The sequence below is a fragment of the Scyliorhinus torazame genome, chromosome 5 (assembly GCF_047496885.1).
Source record: "Scyliorhinus torazame isolate Kashiwa2021f chromosome 5, sScyTor2.1, whole genome shotgun sequence".
NCBI lineage: Eukaryota > Metazoa > Chordata > Chondrichthyes > Carcharhiniformes > Scyliorhinidae > Scyliorhinus > Scyliorhinus torazame.
Genome location: NC_092711.1, coordinates 85,977,184 through 85,992,833, shown reverse-complemented (window position 1 = coordinate 85,992,833; position 15,650 = coordinate 85,977,184). Strand labels below are relative to the sequence as shown.

General features: G+C 48.7%; 1 protein-coding gene across 2 annotated transcripts; it reads right to left on the bottom strand.

Annotated features, from left to right (window-relative positions):
- Positions 1-4,994: 4,994 nt before the first annotated feature.
- LOC140418777 (uncharacterized) lies at positions 4,995-14,434 on the bottom strand. Of its 2 annotated transcripts, XM_072502395.1 has the most exons (3): positions 14,364-14,427; positions 10,872-10,987; positions 4,995-9,152 (listed from the first exon to the last, which is right to left on the bottom strand). In XM_072502395.1, the coding sequence occupies exon 3, from the start codon at positions 9,034-9,036 to the stop codon at positions 8,083-8,085; it is 954 nt and encodes a 317-aa protein (XP_072358496.1). In that variant the 5' UTR covers positions 9,037-9,152; positions 10,872-10,987; positions 14,364-14,427; the 3' UTR covers positions 4,995-8,082. The 2 variants fall into 2 exon arrangements, with proteins under 2 accessions (XP_072358496.1, XP_072358497.1); XM_072502396.1 differs by lacking the exon at positions 10,872-10,987 and having other exon boundaries at positions 14,364-14,434.
- Between the last annotated feature and the right edge of the window lie 1,216 nt (positions 14,435-15,650).

Sequence of the window (15,650 nt, the reverse complement as noted above, 5' to 3'; positions counted from 1 at the left end):
TTTATATCGCTGCAGGTCTGTTGTCTTCTTGTTGAACTAATCCTTTAGTTGGAGTGAAGCATTTTTAGAAACGAATAATTCTCACGAGTCTCTGAAGCTTTCTGTAGATGAATCGACAGGAGGTTGGTTCTCAGGTGGGCTTGGAAGCTGGAATATGTTCAGTACTGTGGCTGCACTGGAAAACATTCAGCTCTGCTGTTTCAGCAGGTTCCTGGTGCTTCAGATGCTTCTCACACACACATTTGCTTTGTTCAGGGTTTATTATACTGCATCCCTGACAATTAACTGCAGGGTTAAAACTCAGACCCAGAACACCCCGATACAATAGCAGTTTACGATGCTCACTCACGCTTATCTCTGCCCCAATTCGAGCTCATTCTCCTGTGTTCAATAGGACACTTGGAGACCAACAGTCCAGAGATTTCATATTCCTCAAATGCTGGTTCATCCTGACACAACGAGACATTTAAACTTCACATGTGGCTGCAAAGTTTCCTTATTTAGGTCCGTGTTTAACTAAATATTGGTCACAGAATCGAATGTTGCCCACAGTTTAATGTCCATAATAACATGTTAAGTTGCAGCCATCTTGGCAGAGTTTGTGGATCTTACAGTCTGTAATATCTAGTATCCTTGTGCCGAACGTGACATCTTGAATCTACTCTTGGGTCTGGATAAAACAGTGCATTGTCGCTGGGTGGGATGGGCGGCACGGTAGCACAGTGTATAGCACTGTTGCTTCACAGCTCCAGGGTCCCAGTTTCGATTCCCAGCTTGGGTCACTGTCTGTGTGGAGTCTGCACGTTCTCCCCGTGTCTGCGTGGGTTTTCCTCCGGGTGCTCCGGTTTCCTCCCACAAGTCCCGAAACGTGCGGTTAGGTAATATGGACTTTCTGAATTCTCCCTCTGTGTACCCAAACAGGCACCAGAATGTGGCAACTAGGGGTTTTTCACAGTAACTGGCACTGTTTTTTTTTTACATATTTGTTTTTATTCTCCTCCTTTTTCACATTTTCTCCCAAATTTACACCCACCAACAATAAACAATAATCTAACAAATATGTAAATCCCCATATCAATAACAACAATCCCATCCTCCCACCAAACCATGTTCACACAAACAAATGACAAAAAGGAATTAGGGATCACCCATAGATGCCTTTAACACACAGCCCCCTCCCCCCAACCCGCCCCAACTAATGTTCGATGTTATTCCGTTCTTGAAAGTGCATAATGAATAATGCCCATGAATTGTAGAACCCTCCATCCTTCCCCTCAGTTCAAACTTAACCTTCTCAAGAGTCAAGAATTCCAACAGGTCCCCCCCACCACGCCAAGGCACAGGGTGGAATGGTTGCTCTCCAACCTATCAGGATCCGCCTTTGGGCGATCAACAAGGCGAAGGCTACAACATCTGCCTCCGCACCCGTTTGCAACCCTGGCTGGTCCGTCACCCCGAATATGGCCTCCCGGGGACCCGGGTCCAGTTTCACGTGCACCATGTTAGAAATTATCCTAAAAACCTCCTTCCAGTAATCCTCTCGCTTTGGACAGGGCCAAAACATATGAATGTGATCCCCCCCACACCTCCTCCACAACGTTCCCACACATCCTCTACTCCTTCAAAGAATCGGATCATACTCGCCCTCGTGAGGTGTGCTCTGTATACCACCTTCAGCTGCATCAGCCCCAACCTCGTGCACGAGGTGGAGGCATTCACTCTCCGGAGCACCTCACACCAGAACCCCTCCTCCATATCCTCTCCCAACTCTTCCTCCCACTTTGCTTTGATCCCTTCCAGTGGTGCCTTCTCCTCTTCCAAAATAGCTCCTTACATCGCTGACACTACCTCCTCCAGTAATGTGGAGGCCGGCTCCACCGGGAAGCTCTGTATCTCCTTTCTGGCAAAATCTCGAACCTGCATGTATTTAAACATTTCCCCCTGCTCCAGCCCATACTTCGCTTCCAGGTCCTTCAATCCTGCAAACCGACCCCTAAGAAACAAATCTTTTAGTGACTTAATCCCCTTCTCCTCCCATTTCTGAAAATTTCCATCCCACTTCGCTGGTTCAAATCTGTGGTTCCCCCGAATCGGCATTTCCCTTGACCCTGCCCCCAACCCGAAGTGTTGGCGAAACTGCCTCCAGATTTACAATGAAGCTATTATTACCAGACTCCCTGAGTATTTCCCCGGGGCCATCGGGAGCGGCGCTGTTGCTAGTGCTTTCAATCCTGACCCCCTGCACAAACGCTCCTCCATTCTGACCCACTGGGAATCAACCCCTCAGACCCAGCTCCGCACCTCCTCCACATTCGCTGCCCAGTAATAATACATCAGGTTCGGAAGACGCAAACCCCCTGCCTGCCTTCCCCTCTGTAGCAGCATCTTTCTAACTCTGGCCACCTTCCCTCCATTATAAATGAAGTAATCCTTCCCTCAATCTCTCTGAAAAAAGCCTTTGGTAGGAAAATCAGCAGGCATTGGAAAATAAACAGAAATCGTAGCAACACGTTCATTTTAACCGGCTGTACCCGACCCGCCAGCGACAGAGACCATCCCAACTTGCCAGGTCAGCTTTCACTCTCTCCACCAAACTAGAAATGTTGTACTTGCGGAGCCCCCCTCCCCCCCACTCCCGGGCAACCTGCACCCCCAGGTATCTAAAGTGAGTCCCTGCCCTACGGAATGGCAGCCCCGACACACCGGCCCCCACCCACCGCCAAGACACCACAAAATACTCACTCTTGTCTCGATTTAGTTTATACCACGAGAAAGACCCAAACCCCCGAAGCAGCTCCAATATTCCCCCTATCGACACACTCGGTTCCGACACGTGTAACAGCAAGTCATCGGCATATAAGGACACCCTATGCTCTATTCACCCCACCCCCGCACTATTCCTTTCCATACCCCCAAACCTCTTAATGTGATGTCCAACGGCTCAATCGCAAGTGCAAACAGCAGGGGGGACATAGTACATCCCTGCCTAGTCCCACGGTGGAGAGAAAAGTATCTTGAGCTGATGTTGTTTGTGCGGACACTGGCCCCGGCTCCTTATACAGTAGCTTTACCCAGTCCACAAATTTTGGTCCAATCCCAAATCGGTGCAGAACTGCCATCAAGTGCCCCCATTCTACTTGGTCAAACGCTTTCTCAGCGTCCAATTCCACAACCACCTCTGTTTCCTTCCCCTCTGCCGGCGCCATAACGACGTTCAATACACTTCTAACATTTGAAAAGAGCTGCTTCCCTATCACGAGCCCCGTCTGATCTTCACATATCACCTTCGGGAGGCACTCCCCCAGCCTACCGGCCAGTACCTTTGCCAATACTTTTGCATCCACATTCAGAAGCGATGCGAGCCTATACGACCCACACTCCATCGGATTATCTTTTTTTAGCAACAGTGAAATCGATGCCAGCCCCAAAGTTTGTGGCAACACCCCCTTCCCTATCGCCTCCTCAAACATCCCCACCATCAGGGGTACCAGCCTATCCTTAAATTTTTTATAATATTCCATCGGAAACCCATCCGGCCCTGCCACCTTCCCCGACTGCATCCTCCCAATCCCATCCTTTATCTCCTGCTCCACTATCGCTCCCTCTCATGTAGTCCTGTTCCCCTCCCCTAACCTCGGGTACTCCAACCCATCTAGAAATTCCTGCATCTCACGGTCTCCCCCAGGTGGCTCTGACCTGGACAACCCCTCATAAAATTCCTCAAAAACCTTGTTAATCAGTTGCAGAGCTACCACCAACTTCCCCGCCCTATCCCTCACTTGAACTATTTCCCTTGCCGCTGCTTCCCTCCGGAGCTGACCTGCTAACATATGTTCGTAAACTGCATCCCTTGCTCGTCTCAGCTGGTGCACCGCCTTCCTGGTAGATAGTCGGTCAAAGCTCGCCTGTAGTTCCTTCCTCTTTTCCAGCTTTGCTTAGTCCCCATCTTCTGCATAACTCCTATCTACCTCCAACATCTCATCAGTTGAAACTTACATATTCCTTAATTACCTTTTCAATTTTGTCACAGAACACTTCGTTCCCCAAAAGTCCCACATCTAATTTCCACCCCGGTCTCTGCGCTGCCCCCTTCTCCAGTACCATATCCATCCAATGTGGAGCGTGATCTGATACTGCAATTGTCGAGTATTCCGACCCCTTAACCCCAGCCAGCAAAGCCTTTCCCACCACGAAAAAGTCGATCTGCGAGACCTTATGGACTGCTGAGAAAAACGAGTACTCCCATTCCCTTGGATGCAGAAACCTCCAAGAGTCCACCCCTCCCAGTTCCACCATTAGCCCAGCCAGCGCCTTTGCCCCCCCCCCTTGATGGGACAAGCAAGCGCGGCCGTGACCTGTCCAACCTAGGCTCCTGCACCAAGTTCCAGTCCCCCCCACCAACAGTTTGTGTGTGTCCAAGTCGGAGATGGCCCCAAGCACCTTCTTTGCGAATCCCACATCGTCCCAATTGGGGCCATATACACTGAACAGCGCCACAAACCTCCTCTCCAGTGTCCCTGTCACAATCACATATCTACCCCCCTGATCTGCCACCACCTTCTCCATCTGGAAGCGTACCCTTTTGCTGACCAGCACCGCTACCCCTCGAGCCCTTCCGTCAAATCCAGAGTGAAACACCTGACTAACCCAGCCCTTTTTAAGTCTCACCTGATCCTTCACCCTCAAGTGAGTCTTCTGCAGCATTGCTACATCTTCTACATTGCTTTCAAACTTTTAAGATGCGCAAGCACCCTTGACCTCTTGACCGGACCTTCTAACCCCCTCACATTCCATATGACTATCCCAACTGGGGGTCTCTCACCCCGCCCCACCCTTCTTATCCGCCATCATCATACCACCGGGCCCTGCCCCATGAGCCTGACCTGCCCCTATCCATTAACATCAAACCCCTCCCCCCCCCACAAATCCCCCCCAACATTTCCTCTCGAAAAAACATCTCCCAGCATCAATCTCTCTCCCCCCCCTCCCCCCCTCGCTTGCCTCGTAGGCCCATCGAAACCTGCTAACCAGGCTCCAATGTCCGCAGCCCTCCTCGCACCTCACCTCCGTTCACTAGCTGACTTTAATTAGCTAGCGCGAGTGGCTCCCCCGCCAAGAAATACCGTCCCCTCCTACCCAGTCCCAGAGAAAGAAAAAGCAAGAACAACAATCCAACCCACACAATTCACTAAACTAAGATATAACCGTCGCAACACAGAATGCCAATCAACCCAACCAATAACCTGAACTCTGGAACAATGTGAAGAGAATTAAATTACAATACACGTCAGTAAAAAGAAAGTTATAGCATTGATACATTTTCCAGCTCCCCAATCACAGCCCAGTCCCTCTTCCAGCTCCGCTCCTCACGTCTGTCCCAAGCCTTCTGCCTGCACGAATGCCTCAGCCGCCTCCGCTGTCTCGAAATAAAAGTCTTTGGCATCATACGTCACCCTCAGCTTCGCCGGGTATACCATACCAAATCGAACCCCCTTTTTGTACAGTGCCGCTGTCACTCGCCAGAACGCCGCTCGTCTTTTTGCCAACTCCACCGTCACGTCCTGGTAGATCCAAACTCCAGCAGCATCCCACTGCACCTTGCGCTTCTCCTTCGCCCAGCTTAACACCTTCTCCTTCATGCAGTACTTATGGAAGCAGATAATTACTGCTCTTGGCGGCTCATTCACTTTGGGCTTCGGCGTTAATGACCGATGAGCTCGGTCCAGCTCGTACCGGGAGGGGTTCTCACCCACCCCCATCAACTCCGCAAGCTTCTTAGTGAAGTACTCTGTTGGCCTTGCACCCTCTGTCCCTTCGGGCAAGCCCACAATTCTCAGATTGTGCCGCCTCGAGCGGTTCTCCAAGTCCTCGAGCTTTGCTCGGAGTTCTCTGTTGACCTCCACGACCCTCCGTAGCTCGTCCCCCAGCGAGGTGAGCTGGTCGATGTGCTGCGACACGGCCTCCTCCACTTCCTTCACCTTCTCGCCCTGCTCTCACCTCGGCCGATGTCTTTGCCACAGCTACCCTCAATGACTTCAATGCGACCACCGTCTCCTCCTCAACGCCTCCATGTGCCTCACAAACTGCTTTTCCAGCTCCACCACCATCACCTCGGTCATCTTCTCCACCGTAAATAGTGCTGACCCACCACGCGGTCCGGCATCCGCCATCTTGTCAGCACTTTTGCTCGTCTTCTAATTCAACGGCGAGCCCGTGTTTCCAACCTTTCTCAATGCTGCTTTTCGCATCCTTTAACGGCTTATTATTTTTCCTTTTTTTTCCACCTTCTTCAATCCTTTCTTTTTTTTTTAATAGAAAAAACAAAAACATTTTCTTCCTTCAAAAAAAAAAAGGGAGAAAAAATTTTTCACCAAATTTCTTTAAAACATCTTTCTCTTCTTTTTTGTATTCCTCCAGAATTTCCCTGGGACCAGGCTTGTCTTCTTACCACATTCTAGGCGGGACATCCGATGTGGGACATCTCACCGACATCACGCCCTGGCTCTGGGCCTGCCGCCTCGGCCTGTTTGGCTCCGCCCCCGCTGCTCCTTTCAAATTTTCAGGTCCGGCTTTCAGGTTGTCCCGTTCCTCCTCCACGTGCAGCCGCTCCACCGAACCCACCGAGACCAGTCTCTTCCCCCACCCCTCACCCTTCCAACCCTCCGGCTCCCTGAAACGGAGCTTTGACACTTGGGCGAGGGAGGCAGGGCTGACCCCGGAGAAGTTTAATTTTTTTTTTTAAAACAGTGGGGAGCCCCCCGAAAAAGACCGCGATATCGTGGACCAGCAGGAGCTTCTCCTCATCGCGGCCGCTCCGCTCGCGACGCCACTGTCTCTCCCAGTGTGAATTCGCTGGTGTTTCCGCAGGTTGGATGAATCACTGAATCCCTTCTCACACTCTGAGCAGGTGAATGGTCTCTCCCCTGTGTGAATTCGCTGGTGTGTGGACAGAGCGGATGACTGAGTGAATCTCTTCCCACACTTGGGGCAGGTGAATGGTCTCTCCCCTGTGTGAACTGGCCGGTGTGTGGACAGAGTGGATAACCGAGTGAATCCCTACCCACACTTGGAGCAGGTGAATGGTCTCTGCCCAGTGTGACTGCATTGATGAGTTTGCAGCTGGGATGGAGAAATGGCTGATGAAATTCAACGTGGGCAAGTGTGAGGTCTTGCACTTTGGAAAAAAGAATAGAGGCATGGACTATTTTCTAAACGGTGACAAAATTCATAATGCTGAAGTGCAAAGGGACTTGGGAGTCCTAGTCCAGGATTCTCTAAAGGTAAACTTGCAGGTTGAGTCCGTAATTAAGAAAGCAAATGCAATGTTGTCATTTATCTCAAGAGGCTTGGGATATAAAAGCAGGGATGTACTTCTGAAGCTTTATAAAGCATTAGTTCGGCCCCATTTAGAATACTGTGAGCAATTTTGGGCCCCACACAACAGGAAGGACATACTGGCACTGGAGCGGGTCCAGCGGAGATTCACACGGATGATCCCAGGAATGGTAGGCCTAACATACGGTGAACGTCTGAGGATCCTGGGATTATATTCATTGGAGTTTAGAAGGTTGAGGGGAATCTAATAGAAACTTACAAGATAATGAATGGCTCAGATAGGGTGGACGGAGGGAAGTTGTTTCCATTAGCAGGGGAGACTAGGACCCGGGGGCACAGCCTTAGAATAAAAGGGAGTCACTTTAGAACAGAGATGAGGAGAAATTTCTTCAGCCAGAGTGGTGGGTCTGTGGAATTCATTTCCACAGAGGGCAGTGGAGGCCGGGACGTTGAGTGTCTTTAAGACAGAAGTTGATAATTCCTTGAGAAATCAAGAATTTAAGGGCTATGGAGAGAGAGCGGGTAAATGGAGTTGAAATCAGCCATGATTGAATGGTGGAGTTGACTCGATGGGCCGAATGGCCTTACTTCCGCTCCTATGTCTTATTGTCTTAAGTCAATTTATTTGACTTTCAGCCAGAATATTAGCCCCTGTAAATGGGCTGGAGTTTGTTATCAGCAGAAAGAGACCCAAATGAATATGGTTCAGTCCAGAATGTGAGGAACAGCAAAATCCAATCACTATGGTTACTTGTGGCCTCGTTGGTGTCTCAGCAGGTTGGGTGAAGTAGTGAATCCCTTCCCACACTCGGAGCAGGTGAATGGTCTCTCCCCTGTGTGAACTCGCTGGTGTGTGGACAGAGCGAATGACCGAGTGAATCCCTTCCCACACTCGGCGCAGGCGAATGGCGTCTCCCCAGTGTGAATTCTCTGGTGTGTGGACAGGTTGGATGACTGAGTGAATCCCTTCCCACACTCGGCGCAGGTGAATGGCCTCTCCTCAGTGTGAATTCGCTGATGTGCAGTGAGGTCACATGATCGTCTAAACCCAGTCCCGCAGTGAGAGCACCTGAACGGTCTCTCGTCAGTGTGAATACGTTGATGGCTCATCAGATTCCCAGAACTTTTATAGCACTTCCCGCAGTCTGGACATTTAAACGGTCTCTCATCAGTGTGAACTTTCTGGTGTCTCAGCAAGTGGGCTGAAATAGCAAATCCCTTCCCACACTGAGAGCAGGTGAACGGCCTCTCCCCAGTGTGAATTCGCTGGTGTTTCCGCAGGTTGGATGAATCACTGAATCCCTTCTCACACTCTGAGCAGGTGAATGGTCTCTCCCCAGTGTGAATTCGCTGGTGTCTGGACAGAGCGGATGACTCAGTGAATCCCTTCCCACACTTGGGGCAGGTGAATGGTCTCTCCCCTGTGTGAACTCGTTGGTGTGTGGACAGAGTGGATAACCGAGTGAATCCCTTCCCACACTCAGCGCAGGCGAATGGTCTCTGCCCAGTGTGACTGCGTCGATGAGTTTCCAGCTGGGATGGGGAAGTGAATCCTTTCCCACAGTCCGCACATTTCCATGGTTTCTCCTCAGTGTGACTGCATTTGTGGCTTGTGAGGCCTGATGATCGACTGAATCCTCGTCCACACACACAACACGTGTACGGTTTCTCCCCACTGTGAACGATGCTTTTTCCTTCCATGTTCAAAGTACGTTGATATTCAGGATATGATAAATTGAGGACTCTGTCAGATCCTTATGTGATGCTTGGTTTGAGTTTCCGGACTTCGAAGCCTCTCCTTTGAACACCCTGTGAAACTGATTGAAAACAGAAAATAGGGAGTGAGAGAGAACCCACAGAAACACAAAGGCAGGTTGTGAAATTGAGCTGAATGAATCTGGTCATTTGTGGGGCCGACACTGGGAAAAAGTGAGCATGAAAACTGCTGGATTGTCATAAAAACCCAACTGACCTCTTTGGGAGGAGAGAGAAAGAGGCGAAGAGGGATTTTGTATATCTACAGACATACTAAGAGAGCAGTTGGCAAAGCAAATTCGATCTTCAGCTTCATAAACAGTAATATTGATACCAAAACTATGCTTCTGGTGGCACAGTGGTTAGCACTGTTGCCTCACAGTGCCAGGGACCCGGGTTCAATTCCGGCCTTGGTGACTGTCTGTGGGGGGTCTGCACTTCCTCCCCGTGTCGGCGTGGGTTTCCACCCGGTGCTCAGGTTTCCTCCAACAGTCCAATGAAGGGAAAGTTAGGTGGATTGGTCTTGATAAATTGCCCCTTAGTGTCCAGGGATGCGCAGGTTATGTGGGGCTATGGAGTTACAGGGACAGGGTGGGGGTGTGGACCGAGGCAGGGTGTCCTTTCAGCGAATCAGTGCAGACTCGATGGGCTGAGTGGCCTCCTGCACTGTAGGAATTCTATGATTCCAATTCTATTCGATGAATCTTTCTAAAGCTCTGGTCACCACTTTTCAGGAAGGATCTGAAGGTTCTTGGAGAAGGTGCAGAGGAGATTTTGCAGAATGGTTCCAGCAAAGAAGGTTGAGGGGAGATTTGATTCAGGAACTCAAGATTATGCCAGGTTTCCATCAGGTGGATAAAGAAACTCTGTTTCCATTCACTAATTGTCCAGGGACAAAGATTTAAAGTTTTGGGTAAAACCTGGATTGATCTATATAAGATCCTGAGGGGTTTTGACAGGGTGGATGTGGAGAGGATGTTTCCTCTTGTGGGGGAATCGAGAACGAGGGCATCACTGTTGCAAAATAACGGGTCACCCATTTCAGATGGAGATGAGGATTTTGTATTCTTTTGAGGGTTGGAAGACTTTGGAACTCGCGTCCTTAAAAGGCAGCGGAAGCAGAGACCTTGAATATTTTTAAGGCAGAGCTGGATAGATTCTTGATGAGCAAGGAAGTGAAAGGTCATCAGGGGTAGACAGGAATGTGGAGTTAACGTTAGAATGAGATCAGCTGCAATCTTATTGAATGCTGAGCAGGCTCGAGGGGCCGAGTGGCCTGTTCTGAGTTTGTATGTCAAAGGTACAGGAGATATGAGATTTATGTTTTTACACAGTGAGTGGCAATGACCTGAAACTTGCTGCCTATGAGGGAGTTTGAAAATAGACACAATGAATGATTTGATTTCAAAAGGAAATTGGATAGACATCTGAGGGAAATAAAACTGTGAGGATACAGGGATAGAGCAGGAGAATGGCACTGACTGGATTGCCCCAGTGAGCTAGCATGGTCTCAATGGGCCGAATGCCCTTTGTGCCATCATGTCTCTGACTCCTTTGTGTAATCTAGTTTTGTAATTTAACCCCAGGGGGTTCAGATATCACTCAGGTAAATCTGTGCTACACTCCCTCCGAGGCCATTCTATCCTTCCTCAGGTTTATTGCCCAGAACTGAACACAGTTCTCCAGGTTTGGTCTAACCAGGGTTTGTGAATCTCTGGGCTTTTGCAGTCACACTGAGACCTGAAATCTTCCCTCACAGACAGAACAGACAAACCTTTTACCTTCCACACCCAGATGCTGCTGAAATTCAGTTTCTAATGAACCAAGTGACTCTGTCAGATCGCGATGTGACGTTTGGTTTGCGTTTCCCGTCTGTTAAACCTCTACTTCCAGTATCCTGTAAATTTACAGAAACCTCACTGTCAGTTTAGGATAGAAATTCACAACATTCTCTCCTTGCCAACTTTGATTAAATGTATTCCTGGAGGTTTGATCACATGACCTGCCCCCATCCTCCAGCCATTAATCGGTCAACACATCCATCCTTGTGACACACTGCCTTCCTCGGCCAATTGGGAAGCAAAATGACTCATTACCTTACAGGACAGTTACTGTCCTAACGATTTTCCAGACACCCAGGTATGAATCTCACCAATGCAGGGAGTGGAGTTGGTGCGAACACAGGCAGGAGCAGCTTCGGAACAGTAAATATAAATAACTTACCTCAGGGATTCACGGCCTATTCGGCAGGGAGCGGATTTGGCCCGAATCCGGGGAGGAGAAGCTTTGAACAGTAAATATAAATAACTTACCTCAGAGTAAAGCTGATTGGCTGATTGGGAATCTGTTCTAAATTTGAGAAACTGGAGTAATTAACTAAACAGGGAGTAACTCGGAGATCAGTAACTAGGAGATTGCTGTTTATATCTATAATCAACGATTTGGATGAGAATGTACAAGACATGATCAGTAAGTTTGCAGATGACACTAAAATAGGTGGTCTTGGCGGCAGTGAGGAAGGTTATCAAAAATTGCAGCAGGCACTTGATCAGCTGGGGAAGTGGGCCAAGAAATGGCAAATGGAATTCAATACAGATCAGTGTGAGGAGTTGCATTTCAGAAATCAAGGTAGGACTTTCACAGTGAATGGTAAGGCCTGAGGGTGTATCATGGAACAGAAGGATCTTGGAGTTCAGGTGCACGGTTCTCTAAAGGTGGAGTCACAGGTCGATAGGGCAGCACGGTAGCACAGTGGTTACCACAGTTGCTTCACAGCTCCAGGGACCCCCGTTCGATTCCCAGCTGGGTCACTGTCTGTGCGGAGTCTGCACATTCTCCCAGTGTCTGCGTGTGTTCCCTGGTTTCCTCCCACAGTCTAAAGATGTGCGGGTTCGGTGGACTGGCCTTGCTAAATTGCCCTTAGTGTCCAAAAAAAAGGTTAAGTGGGAGTTACTGGGTTACGGGGATAGGGTAGATAAGTGGGCTTGAGTAGGGTGCTTTTTGTAAGGGCCGGTGCAGGCTCGATGGGCCGAATAGCCTCCTTCTGCACTATAAATTCTCTGAAGAAGGCTTTTGGCGTGCTGACCTTCATCAGTCAGGGCACTGAGTATACAAGTTGGGAAGTTATGTTGCAGTTGTACAGGACGTTGGTGAGGTCGCACCTGGAGTATTGTGTTCAGTTTTGGCTGCTTTGCTATGGGAAAGATGTTATTAAACTGGAGAGAGTGAAGAAGAGATTTACAAGGATGTTGCCAGGACTCGAGAGACTGAGTGAAAGGGAGAGATTGGACAGGCCAGGACCTTTATCTTTGGAGCGTAGGAGACTGAGGGGTGATCTTATCGAGATGTATAAGATCATGAGAGGCGTGGACAGGGTGAATACACTCAGTCTTTTTCTCAGGGTTGGGGAATCGAGAACTAGAGGGCTTTGGTTTAAGTTCAGAGGGGAAAGAATTAATGGGAACCTAAGGAGCAACGGTTTTACACAGAGGATGGTACGGAATGAGCTGCTGGAGGAAGTAGTTGAGGCAGGGACATTGACAAGATTGTAAAGGCATTTGGACAGATACATGGTTAGGAAAGGTTCAGAGGGATATGGGCCAAATGCAGGCAAATGGGATTGACCTAGCTGAGCTTTTTGGTTGGCATGGACCGGTTTGGGCTGAAGGGCCGGTCTCCGTGCTGTAGATTCTATGAACCCCAAATCTCTTTGGACATCCACTATACTTAACATCTTTCCATTTGGAAAGTACTCAGTTCTATCCTTTTTTGGTTCCAAACAGATAACCTCACACATGTTTACATTACCACAATCTTGCCCATTGACCTTGTCTGTCAATATCTTCTTGCAATATAATGCAATCAACTATGCTGTCTGTGATGCCACCAAACTTTGTATCATCAGCAACACAGAGGGGCTGGTTTAGCACACTGGGCAGGCCAGCAGCATGGTTAAATTTCCGTACCAGCCTCCCCAAACAAGCGCCAGAATGTGGCGACTAGGGGCTTTTCACAGTAACTTCATTTGAAGCCTACTTGTGACAATAAGCAATTTTCATTTCATTTATTTCCCAGTGCAGGAGAGGCCCCTCGGTCCATCGAGTTTGCACTAACACATGATAAACTTGACCCACCTACCTAATCCCATTTGCCAGCACTTGGCTCATAGCCTTTAATGTTATGACGTGCCAGTCTTCATCCAGGTACTTTTTTAGAGGATGTGAGACAACCGTCTCTCCCACCCTCCTCGGCAGTGCATTCCAGACCCTCGCCACCCTCTGGGTAAAAACATTTTTCTTCAGTACATGTGTCAATAAATCTCACCCCACTCTCTGTTGTCTGTTGGTTAGCCAATCCTCTATCCAAGCTAATATCTCTCAACCCCGTGGGATTTTACCTTTATTATTACCTTTTATGTGACACTTTATCAAATGTATTCTGGGAGTCAAAATACATCGACAGGACCCCATTATCCACTTGGCTTGTTACATCTTCCAAGAACTGCAAGAAATGAGTCAAACACGATATACCCTTCACAAAACCACGCTGACTCTGATGGATTGCAGTTTGACTTTCCAAATGTCCAGATACTGCTTCCTCAATAATAGATTCTAACAGTTTTCCAACAACAGACTTTAAACTAACTAGTTTCCTACTTTCTGCCTTTTTGACCTAATCCAGTGACATTGGAGATTTTCTCAGTGACCCTCAGTCACCATCACTGAAACGAACTTTAAATTCCAGATTTTATTAATGTAATGTCCCCAGAACATTTTCCTGTCTCTCTGGGTGACTAATGAAGTGACATGGTCACTGGGTCAGTGTCTCCCCTCTGGTCTCCAGGAGGTTGTTTGTGGAGAGAAGCCGGAAGTGGCGGATAGTGAGAGTGGAGAATGTTCATTGTTCAGCTCTGGGGCCGCACTCGGGATTTGTAAACCCCGCCCCCAACACTGACCTCTCACCTGACCCCTCATAATTCCCGGACAATGATTGACGGCATCGCGCGACCAATAGAAGAGTGGACGGGTCCTGGAGGGGGGGGGGGTTGGAAGTGACAGGTCCTCCAGCCAATCGGAGTGAATCAGGGGCGGGACTGGACCGAGTGAAGCATGCGCAGTGTGATTAATGGCGACGCAGAAAAGTTTCTTTCTCGGATCCACAATCCGTGAAGGTGGGAATGGCGGGACGGAGGGAGCTGGATCATGCGGGTTGTTAGGCACGCTTCGTAAACATGTTATATGAACTGAACATCTGACAAAATAAACCACCGGTACCTGGGGATCTGAGCGGAGGCTGCAGCTTTGTTACATACGAGCCTGTGCACCCGCCATCTTTATTTGGTACTGGCAGCGGTGCGCATGCGCCCTCGTTATTTGGCTCACTGGCAGAAGTGCGCACGCGCACCCGCACCCACCATCTTTATTGGGGCACGAGCAGCAGAGCGCAGGCTCAGTCGCCATCATTGTTGGGGGCAACATTTTTGTAATGTCTTCATGACAGACTTTCCCTCTGAGTTACAAATTCTTATTTATGGGGCAGAATATATGCCGAGGGCAGTGACAATAACTCGAATTTATATTGTGACTTGAACAGAATATAACTTTTAAGACTTTCAGATAAACGTTACAAAATAACAATTGACATTGAGCCGCATGAGGAGATATTAGATTTGAAGGAGAATCTTAATGGAAGAAATTGAGTCAGAGAGTCGGAGAGTTTTAAGGAGGAAATTCCTGAATTGAGACCTTGGCAACTCAGTAATGGTGGAGAGATTAAAATCAGGAATTCTCAAGTGGCTGGAATTAAATGAGTGCAGCGATCTCAAAGGGGTGTGTGTGGAGGAGATTACAGTGATCAGGATGATCATTATCATGGAGGAAAAGAATGAGAAATGTAAACTTCTTTGTGCCTTTTAAAAGGAAGCATTTGCAGACCAGTGGGCACAGGGGCTGGTGTGAGTAAGCACTTGGGTAGCAGAGTTTGGGATGGGATGGAGGGGGTTGTTTAATGTTGCAGTCCGGCTGTGAGTGCGTTGGAATAATTTGGTTGAGAGGTAACAGAAGAATGGATGATGGTTTCTGCAGCAGATGAACAGAGACAAAGGTGGAGTCGAGCTGTGTTCCTGAGGTGGAAATCGGCAATCTTGGTGACAGTGTGGATCTGTGGTCAAGAGCTCATCTAGGGGTGAAATATTTCACTATGGTTGTGAACAGTCTGCTTCAGCCTCAGACATTGGACAGGGATGGAATTGGTGGCAAGGGACTGGAGTTTGTAGCGGGGTTGAAAGGGAATGGGTTCAGTCTTGTCAATATTTAAATGGAGGAAAGTTCTGCTCATCCAGCACTGGATGTCAGACAAGTTCAACAGTGTGTGCCTTGGAAAGGAACTTGCAGGTGGTGATGTTTACACACATCTGCTGTCCTGCTCCATCCAGGTGGTGGTGGTTAAGGGTTCAGGAGATTCTGTCAAATTGTGATTCAGTTGTTGGTCCATTGCTTGCTGTTACCCTCACTCCTTTCTCACTCTCTCCCTTTCCATCAATCTTTTTGATTTTCTCTCTC